Source organism: Lycium ferocissimum, chromosome 7 (genome assembly GCF_029784015.1).
Source record: "Lycium ferocissimum isolate CSIRO_LF1 chromosome 7, AGI_CSIRO_Lferr_CH_V1, whole genome shotgun sequence".
Lineage (NCBI taxonomy): Eukaryota > Viridiplantae > Streptophyta > Magnoliopsida > Solanales > Solanaceae > Lycium > Lycium ferocissimum.
The window spans coordinates 9,042,103-9,063,682 of record NC_081348.1 but is presented as its reverse complement, the minus strand read 5'-3'; the positions used below and the strand labels follow the sequence as shown (position 1 = coordinate 9,063,682).

The window sequence follows — 21,580 nt, the reverse complement described above, 5'->3', positions numbered from 1 at the left end:
TCCTAATGGTAAATTCATTTCTTTTGTTAGCATTAGTGTTGAGTTTGTTTTGGTTTGGACTTTATTTGAGTTACTAACATCCATAGGATATAAAACTTATATATTGACGTTCAAAATTCTAAGTTCAAACTTAAATAATATGATAATAGATAAAAAAACTACAAAAAAAAATTAAGAAATATTTATAAATTACATTACAAATAAATATTTTTATGTATAAAATATTTTAAAAAATTGAATACATATAATGTCGGGTTGGTTTGGTTCGTTTTACTTTTTTAGTTAAAACCAAACCAAACCAATTATGACAAATCAAACCAAGATGTGCGGTTTGTCGGTTTACTTTGTACACTTACTCCTTTTAATGAAATTAATAGATAACATATGTGAGACCTTAATTGAATAGGTGGTACTACTTTATTGATCCACTTGAATATCACACCCAACCCTTCCAAATTTATTTGTTCGAAATTGTTGGCATTGAATTTCTAAGAATCCTCATGTTAAAGGATGACGAATATGAATTGAACCTAGATGTCAAATCATTTGGATCTTGTTTGCACCCATTTTGAACCAAAAACCACAACTTCAAACGATAAAACATTATTGTCTTTTGAATCCACCCAGTCGCAAAACATGAAGCATCTGAGGAACTGAGGACAAATACATGCATGAATTCTACTTGTTTTTGGTTAACCAGGATATAGGTCGAGTTATTTTAAGTTAAGGCCATGTCGACCAATAAACCAGTGTCACCTATTTAACTAAAGCCCCGCATATGCCATCTTATAATTTCATTAGAAGGAGGAGCATTTTTAACTCCAAAATTAATGTTAAGGGCAATTGGGGTCCATTATATAGGAGCGCAAATTTAAGTCATTTTCATTACGTTAGGGGCATTTTGACCCTTTTTCGTATAAAAAAAATCTTTTGACAAAGATGCCCTTAGTAATATACTCCTTTTTAACTTAACTTTATAATTTTTTTTTATTTTTTTATTTTAAATTCCTTTAAATTAAAAGCTAATCATATCTTTGAGGTAAAAGTTTGATGCAAAAAGGTGCAAAGCGACCTAAGAGACGCAGCAGTACATGCTCGTCATTGTAGATTCCAATAGCTCCTCCATTCTTCTCTCCAAAGGAGAAAAAATCTAAACAAATTATTACTCCATTTGGCCATATGATTATGGTCCTTCCAAATTGTATTGAAATACTTCCTACAAATAAAGAGCAATAATAAACAATTTGCAAGAAGCTCAAACTCGTTGTAGATCAGAGTAATTGCTTTTATATAGTTCTATGTAACACTTATTGGATATATATAAAATGGCTTATTTAATTTCACGAAGATCTTTATAGAAATTCATCAAAGTCTTGATGCACACGGTGTAGGTTATGCTTGTTGTACTACAGTTAGTTCAGCGGCATTGGAATGGATAATTTGCTGTGGGTATTCTCCTTCTTTTTCCCATATTTGAGGAAGGGCTTCTTTGATGTTGTGTATGCTCCTCAAGGCGTGATCTGCCCCTGCCACCAAAGCTGACGTCCCCACCTGCACCAATATAATCAATCGAGCTTAAGTTATCTATATGGTCATTATTATTAGGCCATTCAAAGAATATCTATAAATAAACCTCATTCAAACGTAAATTTGTACGTAATCTTAAAAATAAAACAAGTTACTTGCTATAATAAATAAACGTAACCTAATGATATAATATTTCTTACACTAATTACAGTGTGTAATGTACCTTAAAACTCCAATTATAATCCTACTAAGAAATACTACTCACTCCTGTTAATATACAAGTATATCATATTTGATTAAAGAAGGGAAAGAAAATATTACTCCATGTGCCAAATTATTATGACTTTGGATTCCGAACTCTCGTTAACTTCCCTTAAATGCTGACATTTAAATTGCACAAAAATAGTTCGATATGGCTCAACTTTTACTTGATCGTCAATAAGTACAATTTTTTCTCTAAGTTGTTTCTTTTCCTGATATAAGACGAGGTATAACCTACTGTACATGTTTTCTAAATATATTCTTATATATATAGGATTTGAATAGTTAATGGAAAAACAAATTAATAGACCACCAGAAATTCGAAAGAGGAGGTGGAGCTAGCTTACAATAACAGTATGCAGTCCAGCTTGTTTGCCACTTGCTATGTTCCGGGGGCTGTCATCGAAAAAAATCTGAAAGGGATCGAGAAGGGATGTATCAGGAAGAAAATTAATATTGGACACGCTCAATCTCAATCAAACATACGCGCAATCAGCCAAAGCGTATAGTAGAAAGAATTTTTAGACGAGTTTAAATTCTACAGATTGACAGTATATGTAACTTATAAATACTCTTTATCATTTTTAGATAGAAAAGTAGGCGCATGGATAGTGAAGGTTACAAGTACTAGAGAAGAGTATATTACGTACAGTTTTGTTAGGATCAAGGTTTGCAATCCGAATGGCAGCCTCCATTGCTTTCACCGAAGGCTTGCATAAAATACGACGACGACTAGCAGCCTCATCATCATCAGTATCTTCTGAGGGAGGATTCAGAGTTTCAAAGCATATAATACCTTCAAAACAATCTCCCAGCCCCAGCCTACTCAGCACTCTAATTGCATGCGCTTTATCCCCGTTTGTGAATATCTGATTGATTCACCAAACACCAATAAAAGGCTATTATTTTCTCATACTAAACTAATTATTATTGGCTATCAGGAAATTTAAAAGAATAATTAACTGGGTAACATTGTTAATTACTTACAATTTTGCGCTGTGGCATGGAAAGGAGGAGGTTCCCCAGCAGTGGATCAGGTTTTAGCACCTCATACGGCAATCTTCCATGCACAAATTCATGAAACTTGTCATTGTCAAATTCGTACCCTAGCTCCTGCATGAGGAAATGGGTGAATATAACTCTTTTCCGTAGTTAAGAATTCGAGTATTTAAGAAGAATTTGAAATGGTATGTAGTCAAAGAAAAAAATGATTTAATCCCCTCCCCCAAATAATAATAATAATGTCACGTAAAATGGGACAAATGGAGTGTAATATCCAAAAACAATAGCTGAACACCCATTAGGGATAAGTCATCATGAGCCTTTAAATAAAACGGAAATCTCCTAATACATAAAGATCTAGGGGGTAATTCTTCGGAATACTAAAACAACTAAAAATGAACTACAAGCTAAGTATATGTAGTATATAATTACCTTCAAGCCTGCCATTGTTGTCCCATACTCCTTGTATAGTTCCAAGCACATTTTTGGCACTTCAGTTTCTTCAATATTCAGTTGATGCAACATATACTCTGGAATGAAATATGTTAGTAATTTATTTTCCAACAATTATTATAATTCCTTGATCATAAAATTTTATTGGTTATTTACTTGACATAATAAGATAAACTTTGGTACCTTCTATATTTTTGCGACAAGCTAGGTTGACACCTGAGCTAAGAGGATACAAAGTGTCATCCATATCTGGAAAAAAGAAAAAACATTTTAGATAAGAAAATAATTTACTAACGATAATGTTTGAGAAAATAGTCAGATGCCCCCTCAACGTTTGGTCGGTTTAATTATGACGCACTCAACCTTTGCGGACGTCTTATTATCCCCCTTAGCATTTTAAAAGTGGAATAATTTGCCCCTGAATGCTAGGTGACAAAGAGAGTGCATTTCACTCTCTCAAAGAGAGTGAGACACAAAAATAGTTTATAAAAACTGTATTTTTATTTAATTTTCTGATTTGTTTATATCTTTCTCTTTCTTTTTCATTTTCTTTCTCTTCTTTCTTCTTCTCTTCAACAGGTCACCGGATTTTGGTTGCCGGAAAAATTTCCACCGGCAAACTCCATTTTTTCTCATAACAACAAATAAGATCAAAACGACCCATCAATCTAATAATGCCAACATTAAATAAAATAAGAATCAAATCAAGAATTTAGCTAGATAAGAAAACTTCATATCATGAACACCCATAATAAACCTGCAAATTTGAGTAAAACTAGACGAATCTCTACACTAATTGCTATAAAACAGATTAGATCTTGAAGTAAGGGGGGAGATTGTGACATGAAAAAGAAATTAAAAAAAAGGGAATAATCTGGCGACTTCCACCATCTCCCTCTTCAACTCCAACGACTTTCCTTTTTCTTTTTTTAATTTAAGCTGGTGCAAAGTTTTCTCAATGAACCAATACTTTGTCTATTGATTTTTGGTAGCCTTTTAATAATGGGTTTCTATTTTTCTTCAATTTGGAGCTCTAAAATTGTTTAATTGTGGAAAAATGGTGGAAGTATGTTAGAAAGAAGAACAATTAGTAAAAAAAACGGATTTAAATGAAAAATATACGTGTTAGATGCTAGTTAGCGTGTGTATTTCACTGCATACTTCAAATCTGGGCATAACGTTTCAGGGGGCAAATTATTCCACTTTTAAAATGATCAGGGGGGTAATAGGACGCCCGCAAAAATTGGGTGCGTCATAATTAAACCGGCCAAACGTTGAGGGGGCATCTGACTATTTTCTCATAATGTTTAGGATAATAAACGAAGAAATATTGAAATAGACACAGTTGTCTTGTAAGTTCCAAATGCAACACATAAACAATAATGTAACCAAATAATAGTTGGACAAATTAAACATACCAAACAGCAGGCACTCGTACTTAAGATTGTCAGACCTTGCAACAGTTTCCATTCTCAAGAGTAGACTCGCTACCTTTTACCTGCACAAATATTTTGAAATGTCATTGCGATCACATAGCTTAACTGAATCGTATAAAGTTTCTTAATTAGGGAACTTATGTTTTGCTTGAAACCTTTTCCTAGGAGCGAAAGAGAATGATGATAATCAAACGTATATTATATCCCAAATAACTTAATTATCATGGCAGTTGGTTTAATGTTTTATTTACGACGACAATAAATTATATTAATTAGTTCTTAAGTGTGTTTTAATTGCATGTGACACTGAAGTTTTTAGATTCAGATATTGACTAGGCCAATTTCAAGTCTACGCTATGTATTTTTCTTTAAACAAAATCATTCCTGTACTTATTTTATATCACTCAGTTTTGTGGTAGTTTTGTGATGTTCTACGTATTGGACTTTGAATAACAAAGCATTGATAAGCCAAAGATGTGCCTTTTGGACAAAAGTGTATTACGGATATGCTTTCGTAGGCAATTTAACAAAGAAATTTTAGCTAAAAGAAAAACAGAGAATAACATTTAACAAGTCTTTGCCAATCCAAGAGTGCTGGTCGGTAAACAAAGAGTTTGAGGATCAAGAAGCTACCAGCTAATATATCACTAAGAATCGTTAAAGAAACCTTCACTACACGAACATATACGTGCTGAAATAAAAAAGAATAAAGGTAAAATTAATTAAGTCTCGACAGTCCACTTATAGAATAACTAATTACTCGCAAGAAATGGTGGAATTTAATAAGTGCGCATAAATGCCAAACAACTTTTTATAGGTTAACCTTTTTACATATTTTACAAACCATGTGCATATTTTCTATAGATTGTTCAAGGAAAATTAAAGGGAAAGAAAAAAGAAACAAAAGATATTCGGTAATACAAAGTGGATTCGTTAAGTTGAGAGATCAAAATACGTCACCCTAGAGAGTCCTGGACATAAATATATATATAATACTAGCAAATCAAGAAAAATTAGACATAAATATATATAGTACTAGCAAATCAAGAAAAATTAGTAAGTGGGCATATATTCTAAACTACTTTTTATAGATTCACCCAATTACATATTTTATAAACCACGTGTATGTTACTATTTTTTATCGATCGTTCAAGAGAAACGAAAGAAAAAGAAACGAAAGATGTTCGGTGATACAAAGCGGGTTAGTTAAGTGGAGAGATTAAAGTACGTCACCCTAGAGTTCTGGACATCAATATTATAGCAACGAATCAAGAAAAAGTAACTGCCCATTACGAAAGTCATCACAACACAAACTAAATCAATCATGTTAACGAACACTAAACAGCTATTAATTGTTGCTCTACTGGAGCATAATCCGGCAGGCCTAAATATCTCTCAACGCACACATTGAAGTATCCTATAAACTACAACCTTTTTAAGCTCTAACAAATCTAGAATGACGCTACATGCATGGCGGAGCTAAAATTTTAACAAAGAGAATTCAGACTATAAAAAAAAAATAAACACATGAAGGAGTCAAGAGGCAGATTCAAGATATAATACATAAGAAAACATTGATTTATATATATAGTATAATATTTTTTCAGCAAAGTTGTATCAATTGACTCTCCTTGAATAAGGATAGCTCCAGTACCACTGAGCAATTCCCTAGTTTGTTACCCATTCATTTCTATTTTATTTGGTCCTAATTTTATTTTAAAATGTTCCAGAAAGAATGACATGTTGCTATATTTAAAAATAATTTAATTTTGAACTCTCAATATTGTCATTAGCGATATGGTTTTATGAGCACAAAAATATTATGCCAGGCTTAAAGTAACAAGCTCCAAAAATATTCATTTCTTTCTTTTAATTAAACTATGTGCTACTCAAACAGTACCACATACAATGATAAGAAAGAAGTATTTGCCAAAGAAAATGCAAGCTAAACATAAGCTATGTGCTTTAATTTAATTACCTGGCTGATGAAAATATCGAAGGAAAGAGGCTAGCTCAACAGCTTCCTGCACCTATAGGATACAAATTTTGTATGATCCAGGGATATAATGGCCTTGATTGGATGATGACTATTGCATGGAGAATTGAAGCTAATTTATAGTAGATCGTTATTTACTTTTATGAAGATGGGGGTGCCTAACTGCCTAACTCCCTAAGTAGGAATAACTAGAATGGGGAATATTCGGCAAACGCACACTAATGTGCCACTCAAACTTCTTGGCCCTTTTCCCCCACACCCATAAAGATCACTAATGGGCACTAGTTGCCAATTTGTCATACGTAAGTAAAGAAGAAAGCATGCAAGAATTGTTTACACTATTAGTAGTAATTTATACCAAATTGAAAACGATCGACTTGGAGAGCATTTGTACTCTGCCTCAATCCCATGGGACGAATTTCTTGCATCGTTGCTCCGTTATTCCAACGTTTATTTTAACCATGCATTCCCGAAATTCACTGGCTCCGGCTAACCTAGGTTCACGTTAGATAAACTCACTGCGGAGGTAAAACGTTCCCTGCTAAGAAGTTCTCATTAGTTAATGCTCGGATTCAAGATCTTTATTGGATAATAAATATCACACCACACCCCTAGATGATTTTGGCTCATCTTTTTTGTTATGAATTATAGGAGGCGGCTTCAGAATTTTGAACTTCAGAATTTTGAACTCTAGAAAAGACAGCTTATTGAATTCTGAATAAATTATTTATACATATTAAGCAAATTTCTCAAAACAAATATAAATTTTGACTAAAATTATTGAATTTTGCCGAATCTGTAACTAGAACTCTAGCTTTACCCCAGATATATAATATGCTTGTAAAATTAGCATCGGCGACTCAATTTATTCTCTTTACTCTTGGTTAACCAGCTAAGCTTCTCGTTTGGCAGTCGGGGAGGTATATCTCCACCGGTTCTAACGGTATATTTTATTAAGCTTTTTAGAACATTAGATAAGTATATACTAAGAATAATCGAGGGATATATCATTTTTCAGATGACAGGTACATATTCATTATTCTCGTCTAGGCTGAATATCTATTAGCAGTCCCGGGGTACATAGGAATAAATTAAGAGGGAAAAATGTCATATTTGTCATGTTCGAAATTGCTTAAATTTGTGTTGCCTTTGGTCTAAAATTATTCCGCCACTAGGAATTAACCTCTGTGTTCCCCTCGACCCCTTAATAGAGCTCCAATCGAAGTATAATTTTAAACCATAGCCAAAAAATGAGGGATAAATTTGAACCTTTTCTCTCGAAAAAATTGAACACGCAAGGTCCGCTTCTTTCATGCTGAAATTCCGGTAATGGCAACAGGTAAATATAAGCTAACAACGAGCGTATGAATGGACTAAAAATGTGATTGATAGCAAAATTGAGAAATTCCAAATAATATAGACGTAAATTTGAACTTTTTTCCTAAATCAAATGCTCATAAATTTGGTCAAACAAACTGTAAAATTTTCCTTAGAGATTGTGAATAAGGGCAAGTTTCTGGACTAAATAGCTTCCACGAACAAATTGCACCCGTGACATTTTCATCTATCACCATGCCTCGTCTTTCCAGATTGAGCTTTGCAAGGAGAATGTAGGTAACTCAACTAGTAATCATTGGAATTAATAACAGGCCCCATATTTTCAGAAAATGTTACTATTATAATTGCAAAGAAGAAAAGCTTTAGAGAAAGGGGGGAAACTTTATATTTCATTTCTTGTTTTTTGTGTCTCTAATACAAGAAAACACACTCCTATTTATAGGAGGAAATAAGTGAATTTGGTGGCCATAAGGGACAACTTTGTGGCCACACATACTTGGTGCCCAAGTATTTGGTGGGCATCCAACTACATCCAACTTACAACACTCCCCCTTGGATGTCCATTCATTAGATGATGTGCCTCGTTAAAACTTTATTAGGAAAAACCCTGTGGGAAAAAATATCCTAATGAAGGAAAAAGAGTACACATATCTAGTAATACGCCTTGAGAGCTGCCTCATTAAAAATCTTACCAAGAAAACCCAATGGGACAAAACTTGGTTAAGGAAAAAAGAGTACAACGTGTATTTCACTCCCCCTAACGAAGACCAAGATTCAAATGTTGGAGTCTTCGCATTCCAATCTTGAATATCATCTTCTCAAGAGTTGAAGCTGGCAAAGATTTGGTGAACAAATCTGCAGGATTGTCACTTGAACGGATTTGTTCCACATCAATATCACCATTCTTCTGGAGATCATGTGTGAAGAATAACTTTGGTGAAATGTGCTTCGTTCTATCTCCTTTTATGAAACCTCCTTTTAATTGAGCTATGCATGCAACATTATCTTCATATAATACTGTGGGTATTTTTGTATCACACTTCAAGCCACATCTTTCTCTGATGAAATGTATCACTGATCTCAACCACACACATTCTTTACTTGCTTCATGAATAGCGATTATCTCAGCATGATTTGAAGAAGTAGCAACAATGGATTGCTTTGTAGATCGCCATGATATAGCAGTACCTCCACATATAAACAGATAGCCTGTTTGAGATCAAGCTTTATGTAGATCAGATAAATAACTTGCATCTGCATAACCAACAAGATCTGTACTACCTTTGTTAGTATAAAACAGACCCATATCGCTAGTTCTCTTCAGATATCGCAATATATGCTTAACTCCATTCTAATGTCTTCGTGTAGGAGAAGAGTTATATCATGCTAGCAAATTAACAGAGAACGCTATGTCAGGACCAAGAAGATCTCTATTTTCTTCCTGAGGTCGGAATAGATCTTTACTTACTTTAAGTGAGTGAACAACTATTGGAGTACTTAAAGGATGCGCATTGTCCATGTAAAATCATTTTAAAACTTTTTTGGTTTAAGCAAATTGATGGATAAAGATCACGTCTGCTAAATGTTCAACCTGCAAACCAAGACAAAGTTTGTCTTTCCGAGATGTTTCATCTCAAATTCTTTCTTTAAATATTCAATCGCCTTTTGGAGCTCTTCTGGAGTTCCAATTAGGTTTATGTCATCAACATAAACAACAATTATAACAAACTCTGATTTGGTTTTCTTAATAAAAAACACATGGACAAATGACATCATTTACATAACCTTCATTTACCAAGTACTCACTGAGGCGATTGTACCACATGCGCGCTGATTGTTTTAGACTATACAATGATCTTTGTAATCTAATTGAATACATCTACTGAGACTTTGAACTATTTGTTTCAAGCATTTTAAATCCTTCAGGAATTTTCATATAGATTTCATTATCAAGTGAGCCATAAAGGTAAGCTGTAACCACATCCATCAGATGTATTTCAAGGTTTTCATGTACAGCTAAACTGATGAGATATCGAAATGTTATGCCATCCATAACGGGTGAATATGTTTCTTCATAGTCGATACCGGGTCTTTGAGAGAATCCTTGTGCAACAAGGCGTGCCTTGTATCTCACAATTTCATTTCTCTCATTCCTTTTCCGCACAAAGACCCATTTGTGGCGAACTGGTTTTACACCATGAGGCGTTTGGACTACCGGTCCAAAAACCTCACGTTTGGCAAGTGAATTCAATTCTGATTGAACTGCCTCTTGCCATTTTGGCCAATCATATCTTCGTCGACATTCTTCGACATATTGAGGTTCCTGATCCTCAATGTCTTTCATAATATTCAGTGCAACATTATATGCAAAAACATTATCCACCATAATCTTCGATCGATTCAAATCTATCCCATCACCAGAAGAACTCAATGATAGTTCTTTACTCACTTGAGTCTCGGGTTCCCTAATATCTTCAGGAGTATCAAGATTAATCAGATTTTGAATATCTTCATGATATTCTTTCATAGTGTCATTCTGATCATTTTTCGTGTTTCTTTTTCTAGGATTTTTATCCTTAGAACCCAATGGCCTACCACGCTTCAGGCGTGTATGAGATTCAGAGGCTATGACACTAGTAGATTGTCCCTTTGGGACATCAATTCGGATAGGCACATTCTCTGCAGGGATATGTGACTTAGTTATCCTTTTCAAATCAGTAAATGCGTCTGGCATTTGATTTGCTATTGCATGTGGATCAAAATGAGATACTGATGAAACTCTCCACGCAATCTCTCTTTTGATCTCTTTTCTCTCTCCCCCTAATTGTGGAAAATTTGTTTCATCAAATCGACAATCTGCAAATCGAGTAGTGAATAAACCTCCCGTCAATGGCTCAAGATAACGAATAATAGAGGGTGATTTAAACCCAACATATATTCCTAACCTTCTTTGGGGGCCCATCTTAGTGCGCTGTGGTGGTGCTACCGGCACATATATAACACAACCAAAGATTCGGAGATGAGCAATATTTGGTTCATGACCAAATACTAATTATAACGGTGAGTATTTATTATAATGAGTCGGTCTGAGACGAATAAGAGATGCTTCATGTAAGATAGCATGACTCCAGACGGTAGTGGGCAACCGGATTTTCATAAGTAGTGGTCTTACTATCAATTGTAGTTTGTTTAATAAATGACTCAGCATGGCCATTTTGGGTATGAACATCAGCTACAGGATGTTCAACTTTTATCCCAACTGACAAACAATAATCATCAAAAGATTGAGACGTAAATTCTCCGGCATTATCGAGGCGCATAGCCTTAATGGGATAATCCGAAAACTGTGCCCTTAAGCGTATTATTTGTGCCAATAATTTCGCAAACGCCAGGTTGCGAGATGATAGGAGGCACACATGAGACCATCTTGAAGATGCGTCTATTAGGACCATAAAATATCTGAATGACCCACAAGGTGGATAGACAGGTCCACATATATCCCCGTGTATACACTCTAGAAAGGCAGGGGATTCAATGTCAACTTTCATTGGTGATGGCTTAGCTATCAATTTACTTTGATAACAATCGGCATATGAAAATTCACCACTTTCAAGAATCTTCAGGTTCTTAAGTGGATGCCCATTTGAATTTTCAATAATTTGTCTCATCATTATTGATCCAGGGTGACCTATTCGATCATGTCAAAGCACAAAAGTATTTGAATCATTAAACTTTTGGTTTACGATCGAGTGGGCTTCAATTGTACTAATTTCTGCATAATACAGACCAGAAGACAAAGTTGGTAATTTCTCCAAAACATATTTCTGGCAGGAGACATTCTTTGTAATGGCAAGATATTAATCATTTATTTCGTTTAATGTCTCAACGTGATATCCATTACGGTGGATATCTTTGAAACTTAACAAGTTTCTTGGGGATTTAGAAGAGAATAATGCATCTTCTATAACAAGTTTCGTCCCCTTAGGCAGAAATATAGTGGCTCTTCCGGAGCCTTCAATCAATTTTGAATTGCCAGAAATTGTATTAATATTTCCCTTTTTCCTACGCAAGTGAGAAAAGTATTTCTCATCTTTGAATATGACATGCGTTGTTCCACTATCAATCACACAAATATCTTCATGATTGGTCATTGATCCATTTTTTTTTTTTTTGAGGAATTTCCATATATTCTTCAAAATAAAGAATAGACAAAGTGAACATGAAAGTAGATATTATTATTAAACAAGCATTACCAAACTTTATTTACATAACTATTATAGCTAACAAGAATAACAACATGGATGAAATTATCTAAACTATTACGGATCCATCACCGATCAAATGATCTATTTTTCCTTCAAGGAGTTCAAAGAAATCTGTCACATCTAGATGCATGGGCTCAACATTATTTTCAGAAATAAAATTTATTTCGGCATTCTTTTCTGTCTTTTTGAGGAAGGCTTGATAAAGCTCAACTAGATGCTTTGGCATACGACAGGTACGTGACCAGTGCCCCATTCCTCCACATCGGTAGCATTTATATTCTGAATCTTTCTTTTGCACAATGCTTTTCATCCTTCGTTTTACACTGCTGGTGGCGAAGGGTATTATTTGGTGCAACTCGAAAATCATGATTAAAATTTCTTCCTCGACCACGGCTATGACCACGACTGGGGCCACGACCTCTTCCACGCCTAGAATGGCGAAAATTTGCCTCATTCACTTCAGGGAATGGGGCAGTACCAGTAGATCGGCTTTCATGATTTTTCATTAATAATTCATTATGTTGTTCAGCTACTAGAAGATGTGAGATTAGTTCAGAATATTTCTTGAACTTCATTTCTCGGTATTGCTGCTACAGGAGCATACTCGGGGGTGAAAAGTGGAGAATGTTTTCTCCAGCATATCATGATCAGTGATATTTTCACCACATAATTTCAATTGAGAAATAATTTTAAACATGGCAGAATTATACACCCGAATAGATTTAACATCTTGTAGCCTCAGATGAATCCAATCAAAACTTGCTTGTGGAAGCACAACCATCTTCAGGTGGTCATCTCTATCTTTTAAATTATTCCATAGCATAAGAGGATCTTTAACAGTGAGATATTCCATTTTCAAGCTCTCATCAAGGTGATGGCGAAGGCATATCATTGCCTTGGCACGGTCTTGATTCGATGCCTCATTTTCATCTTTGATAGTGTCTGCCAGATCCATCGCATCAAGATGAATTTCGGCATCAAGAATCTAAGACAGATATATCTAAGGTAACAAATTCACGTTTAGAAAGATTTACCATTAATTAAGAAAAGGAAAGTTAATACCTTCAGGACTTTCAAAGTATTTGCTCGAGATGGCAGAGTTTCGTGTTGATAACTTGTTATAAAACTAAATAATTGCAAAGAAGAAAAGCTTTAGAGAAAGGGGGAAAACTTTATATTTCACTTCTTGTTTTTGGTGTCTCTAATACAAGAAAACACACTCCTATTTATAGGAGGAAATAAGTGAACTTAGTGGCCACCAAGTAAACTTGGTGCCCAAGTATTTGGTGGGCATCCAACTACATCCAACTTACAACTATAATTCTGTCCCTTTTTCCGGCCGCAGCCATCTTCTTTAGCTGAACTTTTCCGCAACTCCATGGCGTTAAAATCTTAAACCACATTTTGTACAGACTAAAAGATTTCATCCTGGATAGTACGAAAAAGCGATCTAACTCGTCACAGAGAGAGAGAGAGAGACAGAGAAGATGAAAGAAGATCTTTGACAAAGTACTTCCCTTGGGAATATGAAAGAAGGTTGACTTCTGGGATATGGAGCAAAAAGAAAATGATACACGATATGGACTAGTACTTGATAGAATATTTTGTTTTCCGAGAAAAAGTCTTAAGGTAAAAAATGGAAATTAAAGCAACATTACAGTTTTTCACATACCAAACAAGATTAGAACTTTCAAAGAAGTCAGGACCACTGGATACCAAAAGAAATTGCTCGCTCACTACGTACATTAGAATGCAATCAGTAGGATGGAAATTCCCAAGAGTGACAATAACTAGGAGACCAGGCAAATTGACAAGAGGGAGAGGGAGAAATGTAAGCAGGCCTGACAGAGAAACTTTCCTTGCAACAAAGTCTTTATCTGTTATACATTTATTTACTGATAATAAACAAGGTCTTTATTTTGGATTTGTACTCCTATTGACAAAAAGAAAAAGAATTTGAACTACTATGAACCTGTAGTAGTTAATCCACATAATCAAAATGAGTGCAACCAAAGTAGAAGTTGCTTCAGTAAAACTGTATTACGAGTGGTAATATATACATTTCTTCAGCAATAAATGGTAGTAGTAATTAGTTAGCGTTAATAAGATGAAAATGAAGAGAGATATACTTTTTGTGCTTCGTCCCGAACAGACCGTAGGTTGATTTTTACCTCCTTACAAAGTCTGCCTTCAATAACCCGCACAGGCAACCAAAGCTTGGGCTCAACATAGACAATGTAGGAGAGAGTTGTAAGAAATGGTTGGTCCACAGAAGAATCATGCTCTTTGACACTACCTGTCTTGCACTGCATGTTTCCACAATACTAAATAATATAAGCGCTTCGATAAACTGTAATCTTTATTTTTTTGGTAAAATGCAATGAAAACTTTTATGACTACACTTCAAAAGGAGAATCAAGTTATACTTGTAGAATCATTGCAACTAAGCTTTAACTCATGGTTTCCGAGAGTTGATTTTCAAGATTTACTTTTTCCAAGATGTAGACGTCAAATTATCAATATGGCTTTTCTCACCAGTTTAGCATACATACATTAAACTGAATGCTGCTTCAATTTTTATAACCTCACATTGCACATTTTCCACTGAGTTCCTAATTACAACTGAATGGCAAGAGGAGAATATATGTTGAAAATTTGTTGGGAATAAATAAGAAAAAGTAGAAGAAGTTACCCAATAAAAAAAAAAAGAGGCACATGAATAATACTTTGGCAACTGGAATTTCCATTTAGCCAGACATATTCACCAGATATAAGACAAGGGTGATCTGATAGATGAAGAGCAATGGAAACAGCGAAGAAAGAATCCTATACCTGTTCGATAGACCATTTCCCTTCAAAAATTTTGAAGTCACCTTCTACCATCTTAAACTCAATATCACGTGTCTGACCAGTGGGGAGATCTTCAAGATCTTTCTCATAACAATCAATGACACCTTTAGCATTAAATTTGAGCCCGAATGCTAAGTCCTGCTCCCCAATCTGTTCAATATTACAATTTAAAATCCAGATCACAGTGAGATACTGATGTTTTGGAAATTCAAGAACCATATAGCATATAGATCATGTTGTCTTTTGACTGTAAATCTATAGATTCAAATATCAGATAGACCATCACAAAACTAGTGCTTAACAAGAGTAAGTGGCGAACTCAAGAATTTGCCATGAGGAGAAGCATGTTGTCATTTGTCAATTTTTAAAAAAATTTCTTTCTTAATTTTTAATTTTTTGAGAATGGTAACCTTTGTCAGAGAAGAAATATTTGCTTCACATTGAATTGAATGTAAAGCTTTCTTCCTCTCTGTTGGAGTAATGAGTTTCAGTTACACACACACACAGTGACACACATTTTTTGATGAAGTAAATTGATTCGTCAATAGCATCTAGAAGATGCAAAAAGCAAAAAAGAGTTAACTACTAGTTGGGAATAGGTTTTAATCTTTTAAGTTCGCTGGTTTTGAACCTATTTCTTTTCTAGGATATTTTAACCTTATCATAGATTTATTTTTTTGATGAAGTAAGTGATTTCATTAAAGATAAAAGCATTGAGAAGATGCAGGAGTTACAAGATATGTCATTGAAGCTAACAAAAAAATATTCCTGGCTTCTGTACAAAAACTGACTAAGCCAGAGTTAAAGAGCTAGTGAAGTCCAGCAACTGACCTGGACTATTTACTGAGGTCAAACTGGATCAACTAAATAAACTAGCAATAAATTTGGTCCTTAAAGAGCATATGGGAGTTGATACCCCATCAAAACATCTCCTATTCCTCTCTAACCAAATACTCCAAGAAATGCAACTAGGTATCATTCTCCAGATATTCTTGATGGATTTATCAACTCTCCACAAACACCAGGACATTATGTTTCCCTTACTGATTGAGGAATGACCCACTTGAGTCCAGAAATGCACATAAACATGCTCCACAAATCAGAGGTAACGTCACAATGTAGAAAAAGATGGCCAGGATTTTCATCTTCTTTTTACACATATAACATCTCTTGGGTAGCTCAATTTTCCTTTTTATCAAATTATTCAAAATAAGGCAAGCCTCATTCAGAACTGTCCAGGTGAAACAAATGATGTTGCAATGAGAAGCACTTGCCTACAGTCTATTTGAGCATGCCACTAGGCAATAGACATAAAGAGGCAGTGATATGCGATGGCATTGTAGCGAAGGCATTAAAGAGATTGACAAGGTGGAAGACACAATACTTATCTTTAGGGGGGAGACTTACCCTCATAAACTCAGTTCTAGGCTCTTTACCTACCTATGTCATGTCATTGTTTCCTCTACCTTTTAAGATTCTGAAGAAGTTGGACAAACTTAGAAGGGACTTTCTTTGGCATGGCTGCAAAGAGAATAAGGGTTACAATCTGGTGAAATGGGACAAAACACTGAATAGCAAATATTTGTGGGGGGTGTTTTGTGGGGGGGGGGGGGGGGGGGTGGGGAGTGGGGGCGGCATCAGAAACCTAAGGAGACAGAACAATAAGCCTATTAATGAAATGGCTATGGAGGTGTAATGAAGAAGGTCAAGCTTTATGGAAGGAGGTAATGAAGTGCAAATAAGGTGCATATAACCCTTCTTGTAGTAATGTCAGTTCTGCACCCCATGGAGTTGGGGTTTGGAGAGCAATCAGAGATCTTTGGCCTAAGCTTGCAGGGAACATGGTTATAAAAGTGGGAGATGGTAGAAAAACAAAGTTCTGGGAAGATGCTTGGAACAATCAGGCCCCATTGAAGGAAGACTTTCATGATCTTTTCAACATATGCAAAAATCCTAAGGCAACTGTCAATGAGTGTTGGACTACTCGGGTGGGATTTCTCATCTAGAAGACTTTTGAATGATTGGGAAGTGGACACGGTGGCCAATTTACTTCATGAGCTAGATGGTTTCCAAGGCATTACCTAGATTCAGATTCTATCAGATGGAAGCATTACAAGGATGGGAAATTTTCTGTGAAAAGGGCTTATGAAATTTGACAATGTACAACAAAACAGAACCCAGCAAATTTTGTGGAACAAAGTTTGGAAAAACATAGCATCAACTAAAGTAAAATGCTTTACATAATTGGTAGTAAGAAGGGCTTGCTTGACACATGAAGTTTTGAAGAGAAAGGGCCAGATAATTGTTCCAGATGTCTACTATGTGGGGAAACAGAAGAGACCAACCGTCATCTTTTTCTGCATTGTAAATTCACTGCACAGTTATGGGCTCTAGTTTTTACCCTCACAAATACAAAATGGACCATGCCTGAGCACACTGCAAATCTATTGAGTTGCTGGATTAGAAAAGGCGGAAGTAAGAGCCAGAAGAAATGGTGGATAATCATCCCACATTGCATCTGGTGGACTGTGTGGAGGGAGAGGAACAACAGAAGCTTTGAAGATAGGGCCAATTCTTCTTGTTTTTTAACCCCTCCTCGCTCTTTGCTCGAACTCAAAACCTTCGGGTAGGAAGTGGAGGGTACTTACCGTCTGAGCAACCCCCTCTTAACAGATAGGTCCAATTCCATTCACATAGTTAAATGGAATTGTATTGTATCTTTTTATTTTTGATGTAAAGAGAGAGAAGTAAAGGAATGAGAGCTTGTAGATAGAGCTCATGGGTGCACCAAAATGAAATAAGAGCAAAAAGACTATTCCTCAAGTAAACAAGATCTTTCTCTATACTCTCAAAAGCTCTCCTATTCCTCTCTCCCCATACAATCCACATGAGTGCCAAGGGAGCAACATCCGATTCTCTGCTTCTTCTCTTCCGTCTTCTAAGAGCCCAACTAACCAATAAATCTCTCACATTGGCCGGGACTCTAAACCATCTAATCCCCCCCCCCCCCCCCAAAACAAAGAAGATGCTATTCGACAATGTAGGAGAAGATGAGAAAAGACAAACTTTTCGCGGTGCCCTGGGGTTCCATACCGAAATATGTGGAAAAGTCGACTCCTCTCTAATTAGGAGCTTCTCATAATAAGATTTCACTGAGAAAACACCACTCCCTCCTGTACCCCATCTCCAAACATCAACCTTATCGATAGAAACATTTTGTTGGTGAAGCAATCCAATCAGATTTTGAAACTCTCCAACCTCCCAATCTTGTTGATTCCTCCGAAATCTCAAATCCCAAAGAACTGCTCCCCCTTGCATACTCCATAAATGACGGACTGGCATCCTCTTTTGACAAGATATACTATACAAGTTAGGGAAAATGATTCTCAAGATGTCATCTCCGCACCACCTATGTCCCCAAAAAAGTGAGATTTGTAAATTAACCCGACGATATTGGTTTTTATTTCGGTGCTAGAATTTCTCTCCAATCTTGTTCCATATTATATGTTGATAAGCATATCGTATACTAGTAGGCATGTGCAACGGAGATTTAACTTTCTTTTTGGGTTGTGATGAGATGTTACAAGCTGTTGCGGAGTTCTACATTTTGAACTCAACAAATTAACAGCACTGTTGTACTATTTGACGTTTTACATATTATTGGTAAGAAGTCAAGTTGATTAGATTCCATCAGGCAGCACGGATTGAGAAGCCCCATATGCAATTGTCTATAACAGACCTAATGCATGATCATTTGCAAGCTCAATAGTAGTAGCAGCAGCAGCACCAGTTGTTATTGTTATCCTTGCAAGTCATAGTTTGAACAAGTCTAGAAATTTCACCTTATGGACTATGAGGAAAAACACCGTGTTCCAGTAAACAATCAACAATGGCGCACCAGCACACATCTACGGTCAAACTAGTACATCTCTAATAGGAGTAGTTACTACTACCGCCGTCCCAAAATAGTTGTCGCATTTTTCATTTTTCATTTACACGTCCCTTAATAAGACATTTATAAAGGCAACAATTTGACAATTTTACCCTCTTAACATACTTCATCATGTCATCGCTCCTCATCAAATATTTACTCCATCAATAACGAGAACCTCTTAAATGTTGCTAACTGATACAATGGTAAAATGGGAAAAAAGCTACTTAATTTTATACTCCCTCCATCTCAAATTATCGGTCGCTTTTATGTTTTACACGCCCCTTAAGAAATACTAATTAGGAAGGGTATTAGACCTACTTTAACCTTATTTATGTCTAAGTTACAATCTCTCTCCATTAAATGTTTACTCTATTTATGTGTTATCTCAATTAATGACAAAATTCTACTATAGTAAAATGGAGAAAAAAATAATCAATTATGCCTTGAACTTCTAAAGCAACAAATAATTTGAGACAACTATTTTTAGTAACCACGACAAATAATTTGAGATGGAGGGAGTATAGGACAAGTATTTTTAGTAAGGACGACAGGTATTTTGGGACGGAGGGAGTATAATAGTACTCCTCCGTTTGAATTTGATTGTCTTACTTTCCTTTTTTAGTTCATTTCAAACAAGAATGTATCTTTCCTTTTTTTTGGCAACTCTTTTAATTCCAAATGGCATGTTTAAGGCCACAAGATTAAAAGGCATTTTGGTACATTCAATATGTGTTTAGTTTAAGCAAAAAATAGATAGAAAGACCTGAAGAAGTCGGGCGAAATTAGGTTCCTTTTGAAGCAACTGACTAACGGCAAGACCAGGGATGAAATCAGCTAATCTTTCATAATCAGTGAGAACGTCCCAAACATTCTGCAAGCTCGCATTCACAGCTACCTTAGATCGAATCCTCCTTCGATTTTTCCCTATTTTTTCAATCTCAATCTCAACTCCATCATCATCATCTCCTTCTTCCCCCGTATCATTAACATCATCATCAACGGTATCGTTCAACCCGATGTTAGAAGCAGGTGTGAAAGTAGCAAGGCGAAATCTTGGAGAGGTTAGGTTAGGGTTTGTGTAGAAACTGAGGGATAATGCACTAGTGTTGTGGCGGTGCCTAATGGCTGCTTTGGCTTGATAGTATGAAATTGAAGATAGAGGGAGTGAAGAACAAAAGGCATGCCCCGTATGCCATTGCCACCACAACTGGACGACTTGCATTTTGTTTTTGTTTTCTTCGCGGGGATTGGGCCGGTTGTCATCATTTTCTATCAATCTTTCCTTCCTATTTCATCCTCATTTTATGACACTCTATTTGCTTAGCAAAATGTAGCATGAATTTTTGGGGTCACATGATAACCAATTAAAAAAGAGTAAACGTGTCTCTACATGGTGCCGTGTAATCACCAAAGCCTAGTGATCAAGAGTGAGTTGAAATCATGTAGTCTCAATTAGATAAATAATATTCCTTCTTTCTGGGATACATCTGTCACACTAAATTAATGATATATTTATATATTTAAAAATAATTTAACTTGAAACTTACCTTTTTATTTTTAATGAAATGATTTAGAATCACGCAAATATCAATAACTTATTTTAAATCAGAAGTTTCAAAAGTCTTCTTTTATTTTTTAAATTCTATATCTAGTCAAATTATATCATCTAAATTGAGACAAACGAAGTAGTATGTATAATAATATACCAAGTGTAATTTCATAAATGGGGTCTGCAAAGAATAGAAGGTACCCAAATCTTAGTATCTTAAATCTACCTTGAGGGTAGAAATGTGACTTCTGATATACATATATACTAGCATGTGATTTCTTTAATTCGTCAAGCATAAATTAATGCACACACCTTACTTTTGTTAAGGAACTACACATTTTTCTGGACTCGCATACTCATGCCCACTTAAAAAGATAACTTTGTCCTTCACAAACTTGTTGATGGGTCAATCGTCTTTTTATAACTCTTTATGGAAGGAATTATCAAAAATTTTTGAATATATGCGACTTTGGACAAGTTGGGGCATATCTCGGGATAAAACTTTATATACGGGACCAAGAAACTTTTGAATTCATTTTGCCGACCCGACATACTTACGCCAAGTTTACAAGCGCATAAAGATGCCGGGATAAGCTAGGTATCTGCCGTTGGGGGATAAAATTTAAACCTTGAATTTTTTTTAAAATTTTGGTTGAAGGTCGAAAACTGGAAGCTATGGGTTTTACCGAAGCGGCAAAATTAAAGATTTCTATGAGGGATAACCCATCTTATCCCATATGTGACTTGATATACATATATACTAGCATGTGATTTCTTTAATTCGTGCATTAATGCACACAAGCTGACCTGAGAACCACTTAAAAAGGTCCTCAAACTTGTTGATGGTCAATCATCTTTTTATAACTGAGAAATTTTTGAATATATGCGAGACAAGTTGGGATATCTCGGGATAAAACTTATACCTGGGTCATTTGGTATACCGGATAAGCTAGGATATCCCAGGATAAA

The 21,580-nt window shown here is 35.4% G+C and overlaps 3 protein-coding genes across 3 annotated transcripts; all 3 read right to left on the bottom strand.

Annotated features, from left to right (window-relative positions):
- Nucleotides 1-1,241: 1,241 nt before the first annotated feature.
- Nucleotides 1,242-6,832, bottom strand: LOC132062499 (uncharacterized protein C24B11.05). Its single transcript, XM_059455055.1, has 8 exons — nucleotides 6,658-6,832; nucleotides 4,662-4,741; nucleotides 3,427-3,492; nucleotides 3,223-3,320; nucleotides 2,776-2,901; nucleotides 2,439-2,657; nucleotides 2,136-2,201; nucleotides 1,242-1,551 (listed from the first exon to the last, which is right to left on the bottom strand). Exons 2-8 carry the CDS (start codon nucleotides 4,711-4,713, stop codon nucleotides 1,393-1,395), a joined length of 786 nt encoding a protein of 261 aa, XP_059311038.1. The 5' UTR covers nucleotides 4,714-4,741; nucleotides 6,658-6,832; the 3' UTR covers nucleotides 1,242-1,392.
- A 6,017-nt stretch (nucleotides 6,833-12,849) lies between these two features.
- LOC132061898 (uncharacterized) lies at nucleotides 12,850-13,233 on the bottom strand. Its single transcript, XM_059454575.1, has one exon. The coding sequence runs from the start codon at nucleotides 13,231-13,233 to the stop codon at nucleotides 12,850-12,852; it is 384 nt and encodes a 127-aa protein (XP_059310558.1).
- Nucleotides 13,234-14,120: 887 nt separating this feature from the next.
- On the bottom strand, nucleotides 14,121-20,415 carry LOC132063274 (uncharacterized). Its single transcript, XM_059455746.1, has 3 exons — nucleotides 19,826-20,415; nucleotides 15,111-15,278; nucleotides 14,121-14,584 (listed from the first exon to the last, which is right to left on the bottom strand). Exons 1-3 carry the CDS (start codon nucleotides 20,282-20,284, stop codon nucleotides 14,378-14,380), a joined length of 834 nt encoding a protein of 277 aa, XP_059311729.1. The 5' UTR covers nucleotides 20,285-20,415; the 3' UTR covers nucleotides 14,121-14,377.
- Nucleotides 20,416-21,580: the final 1,165 nt, after the last annotated feature.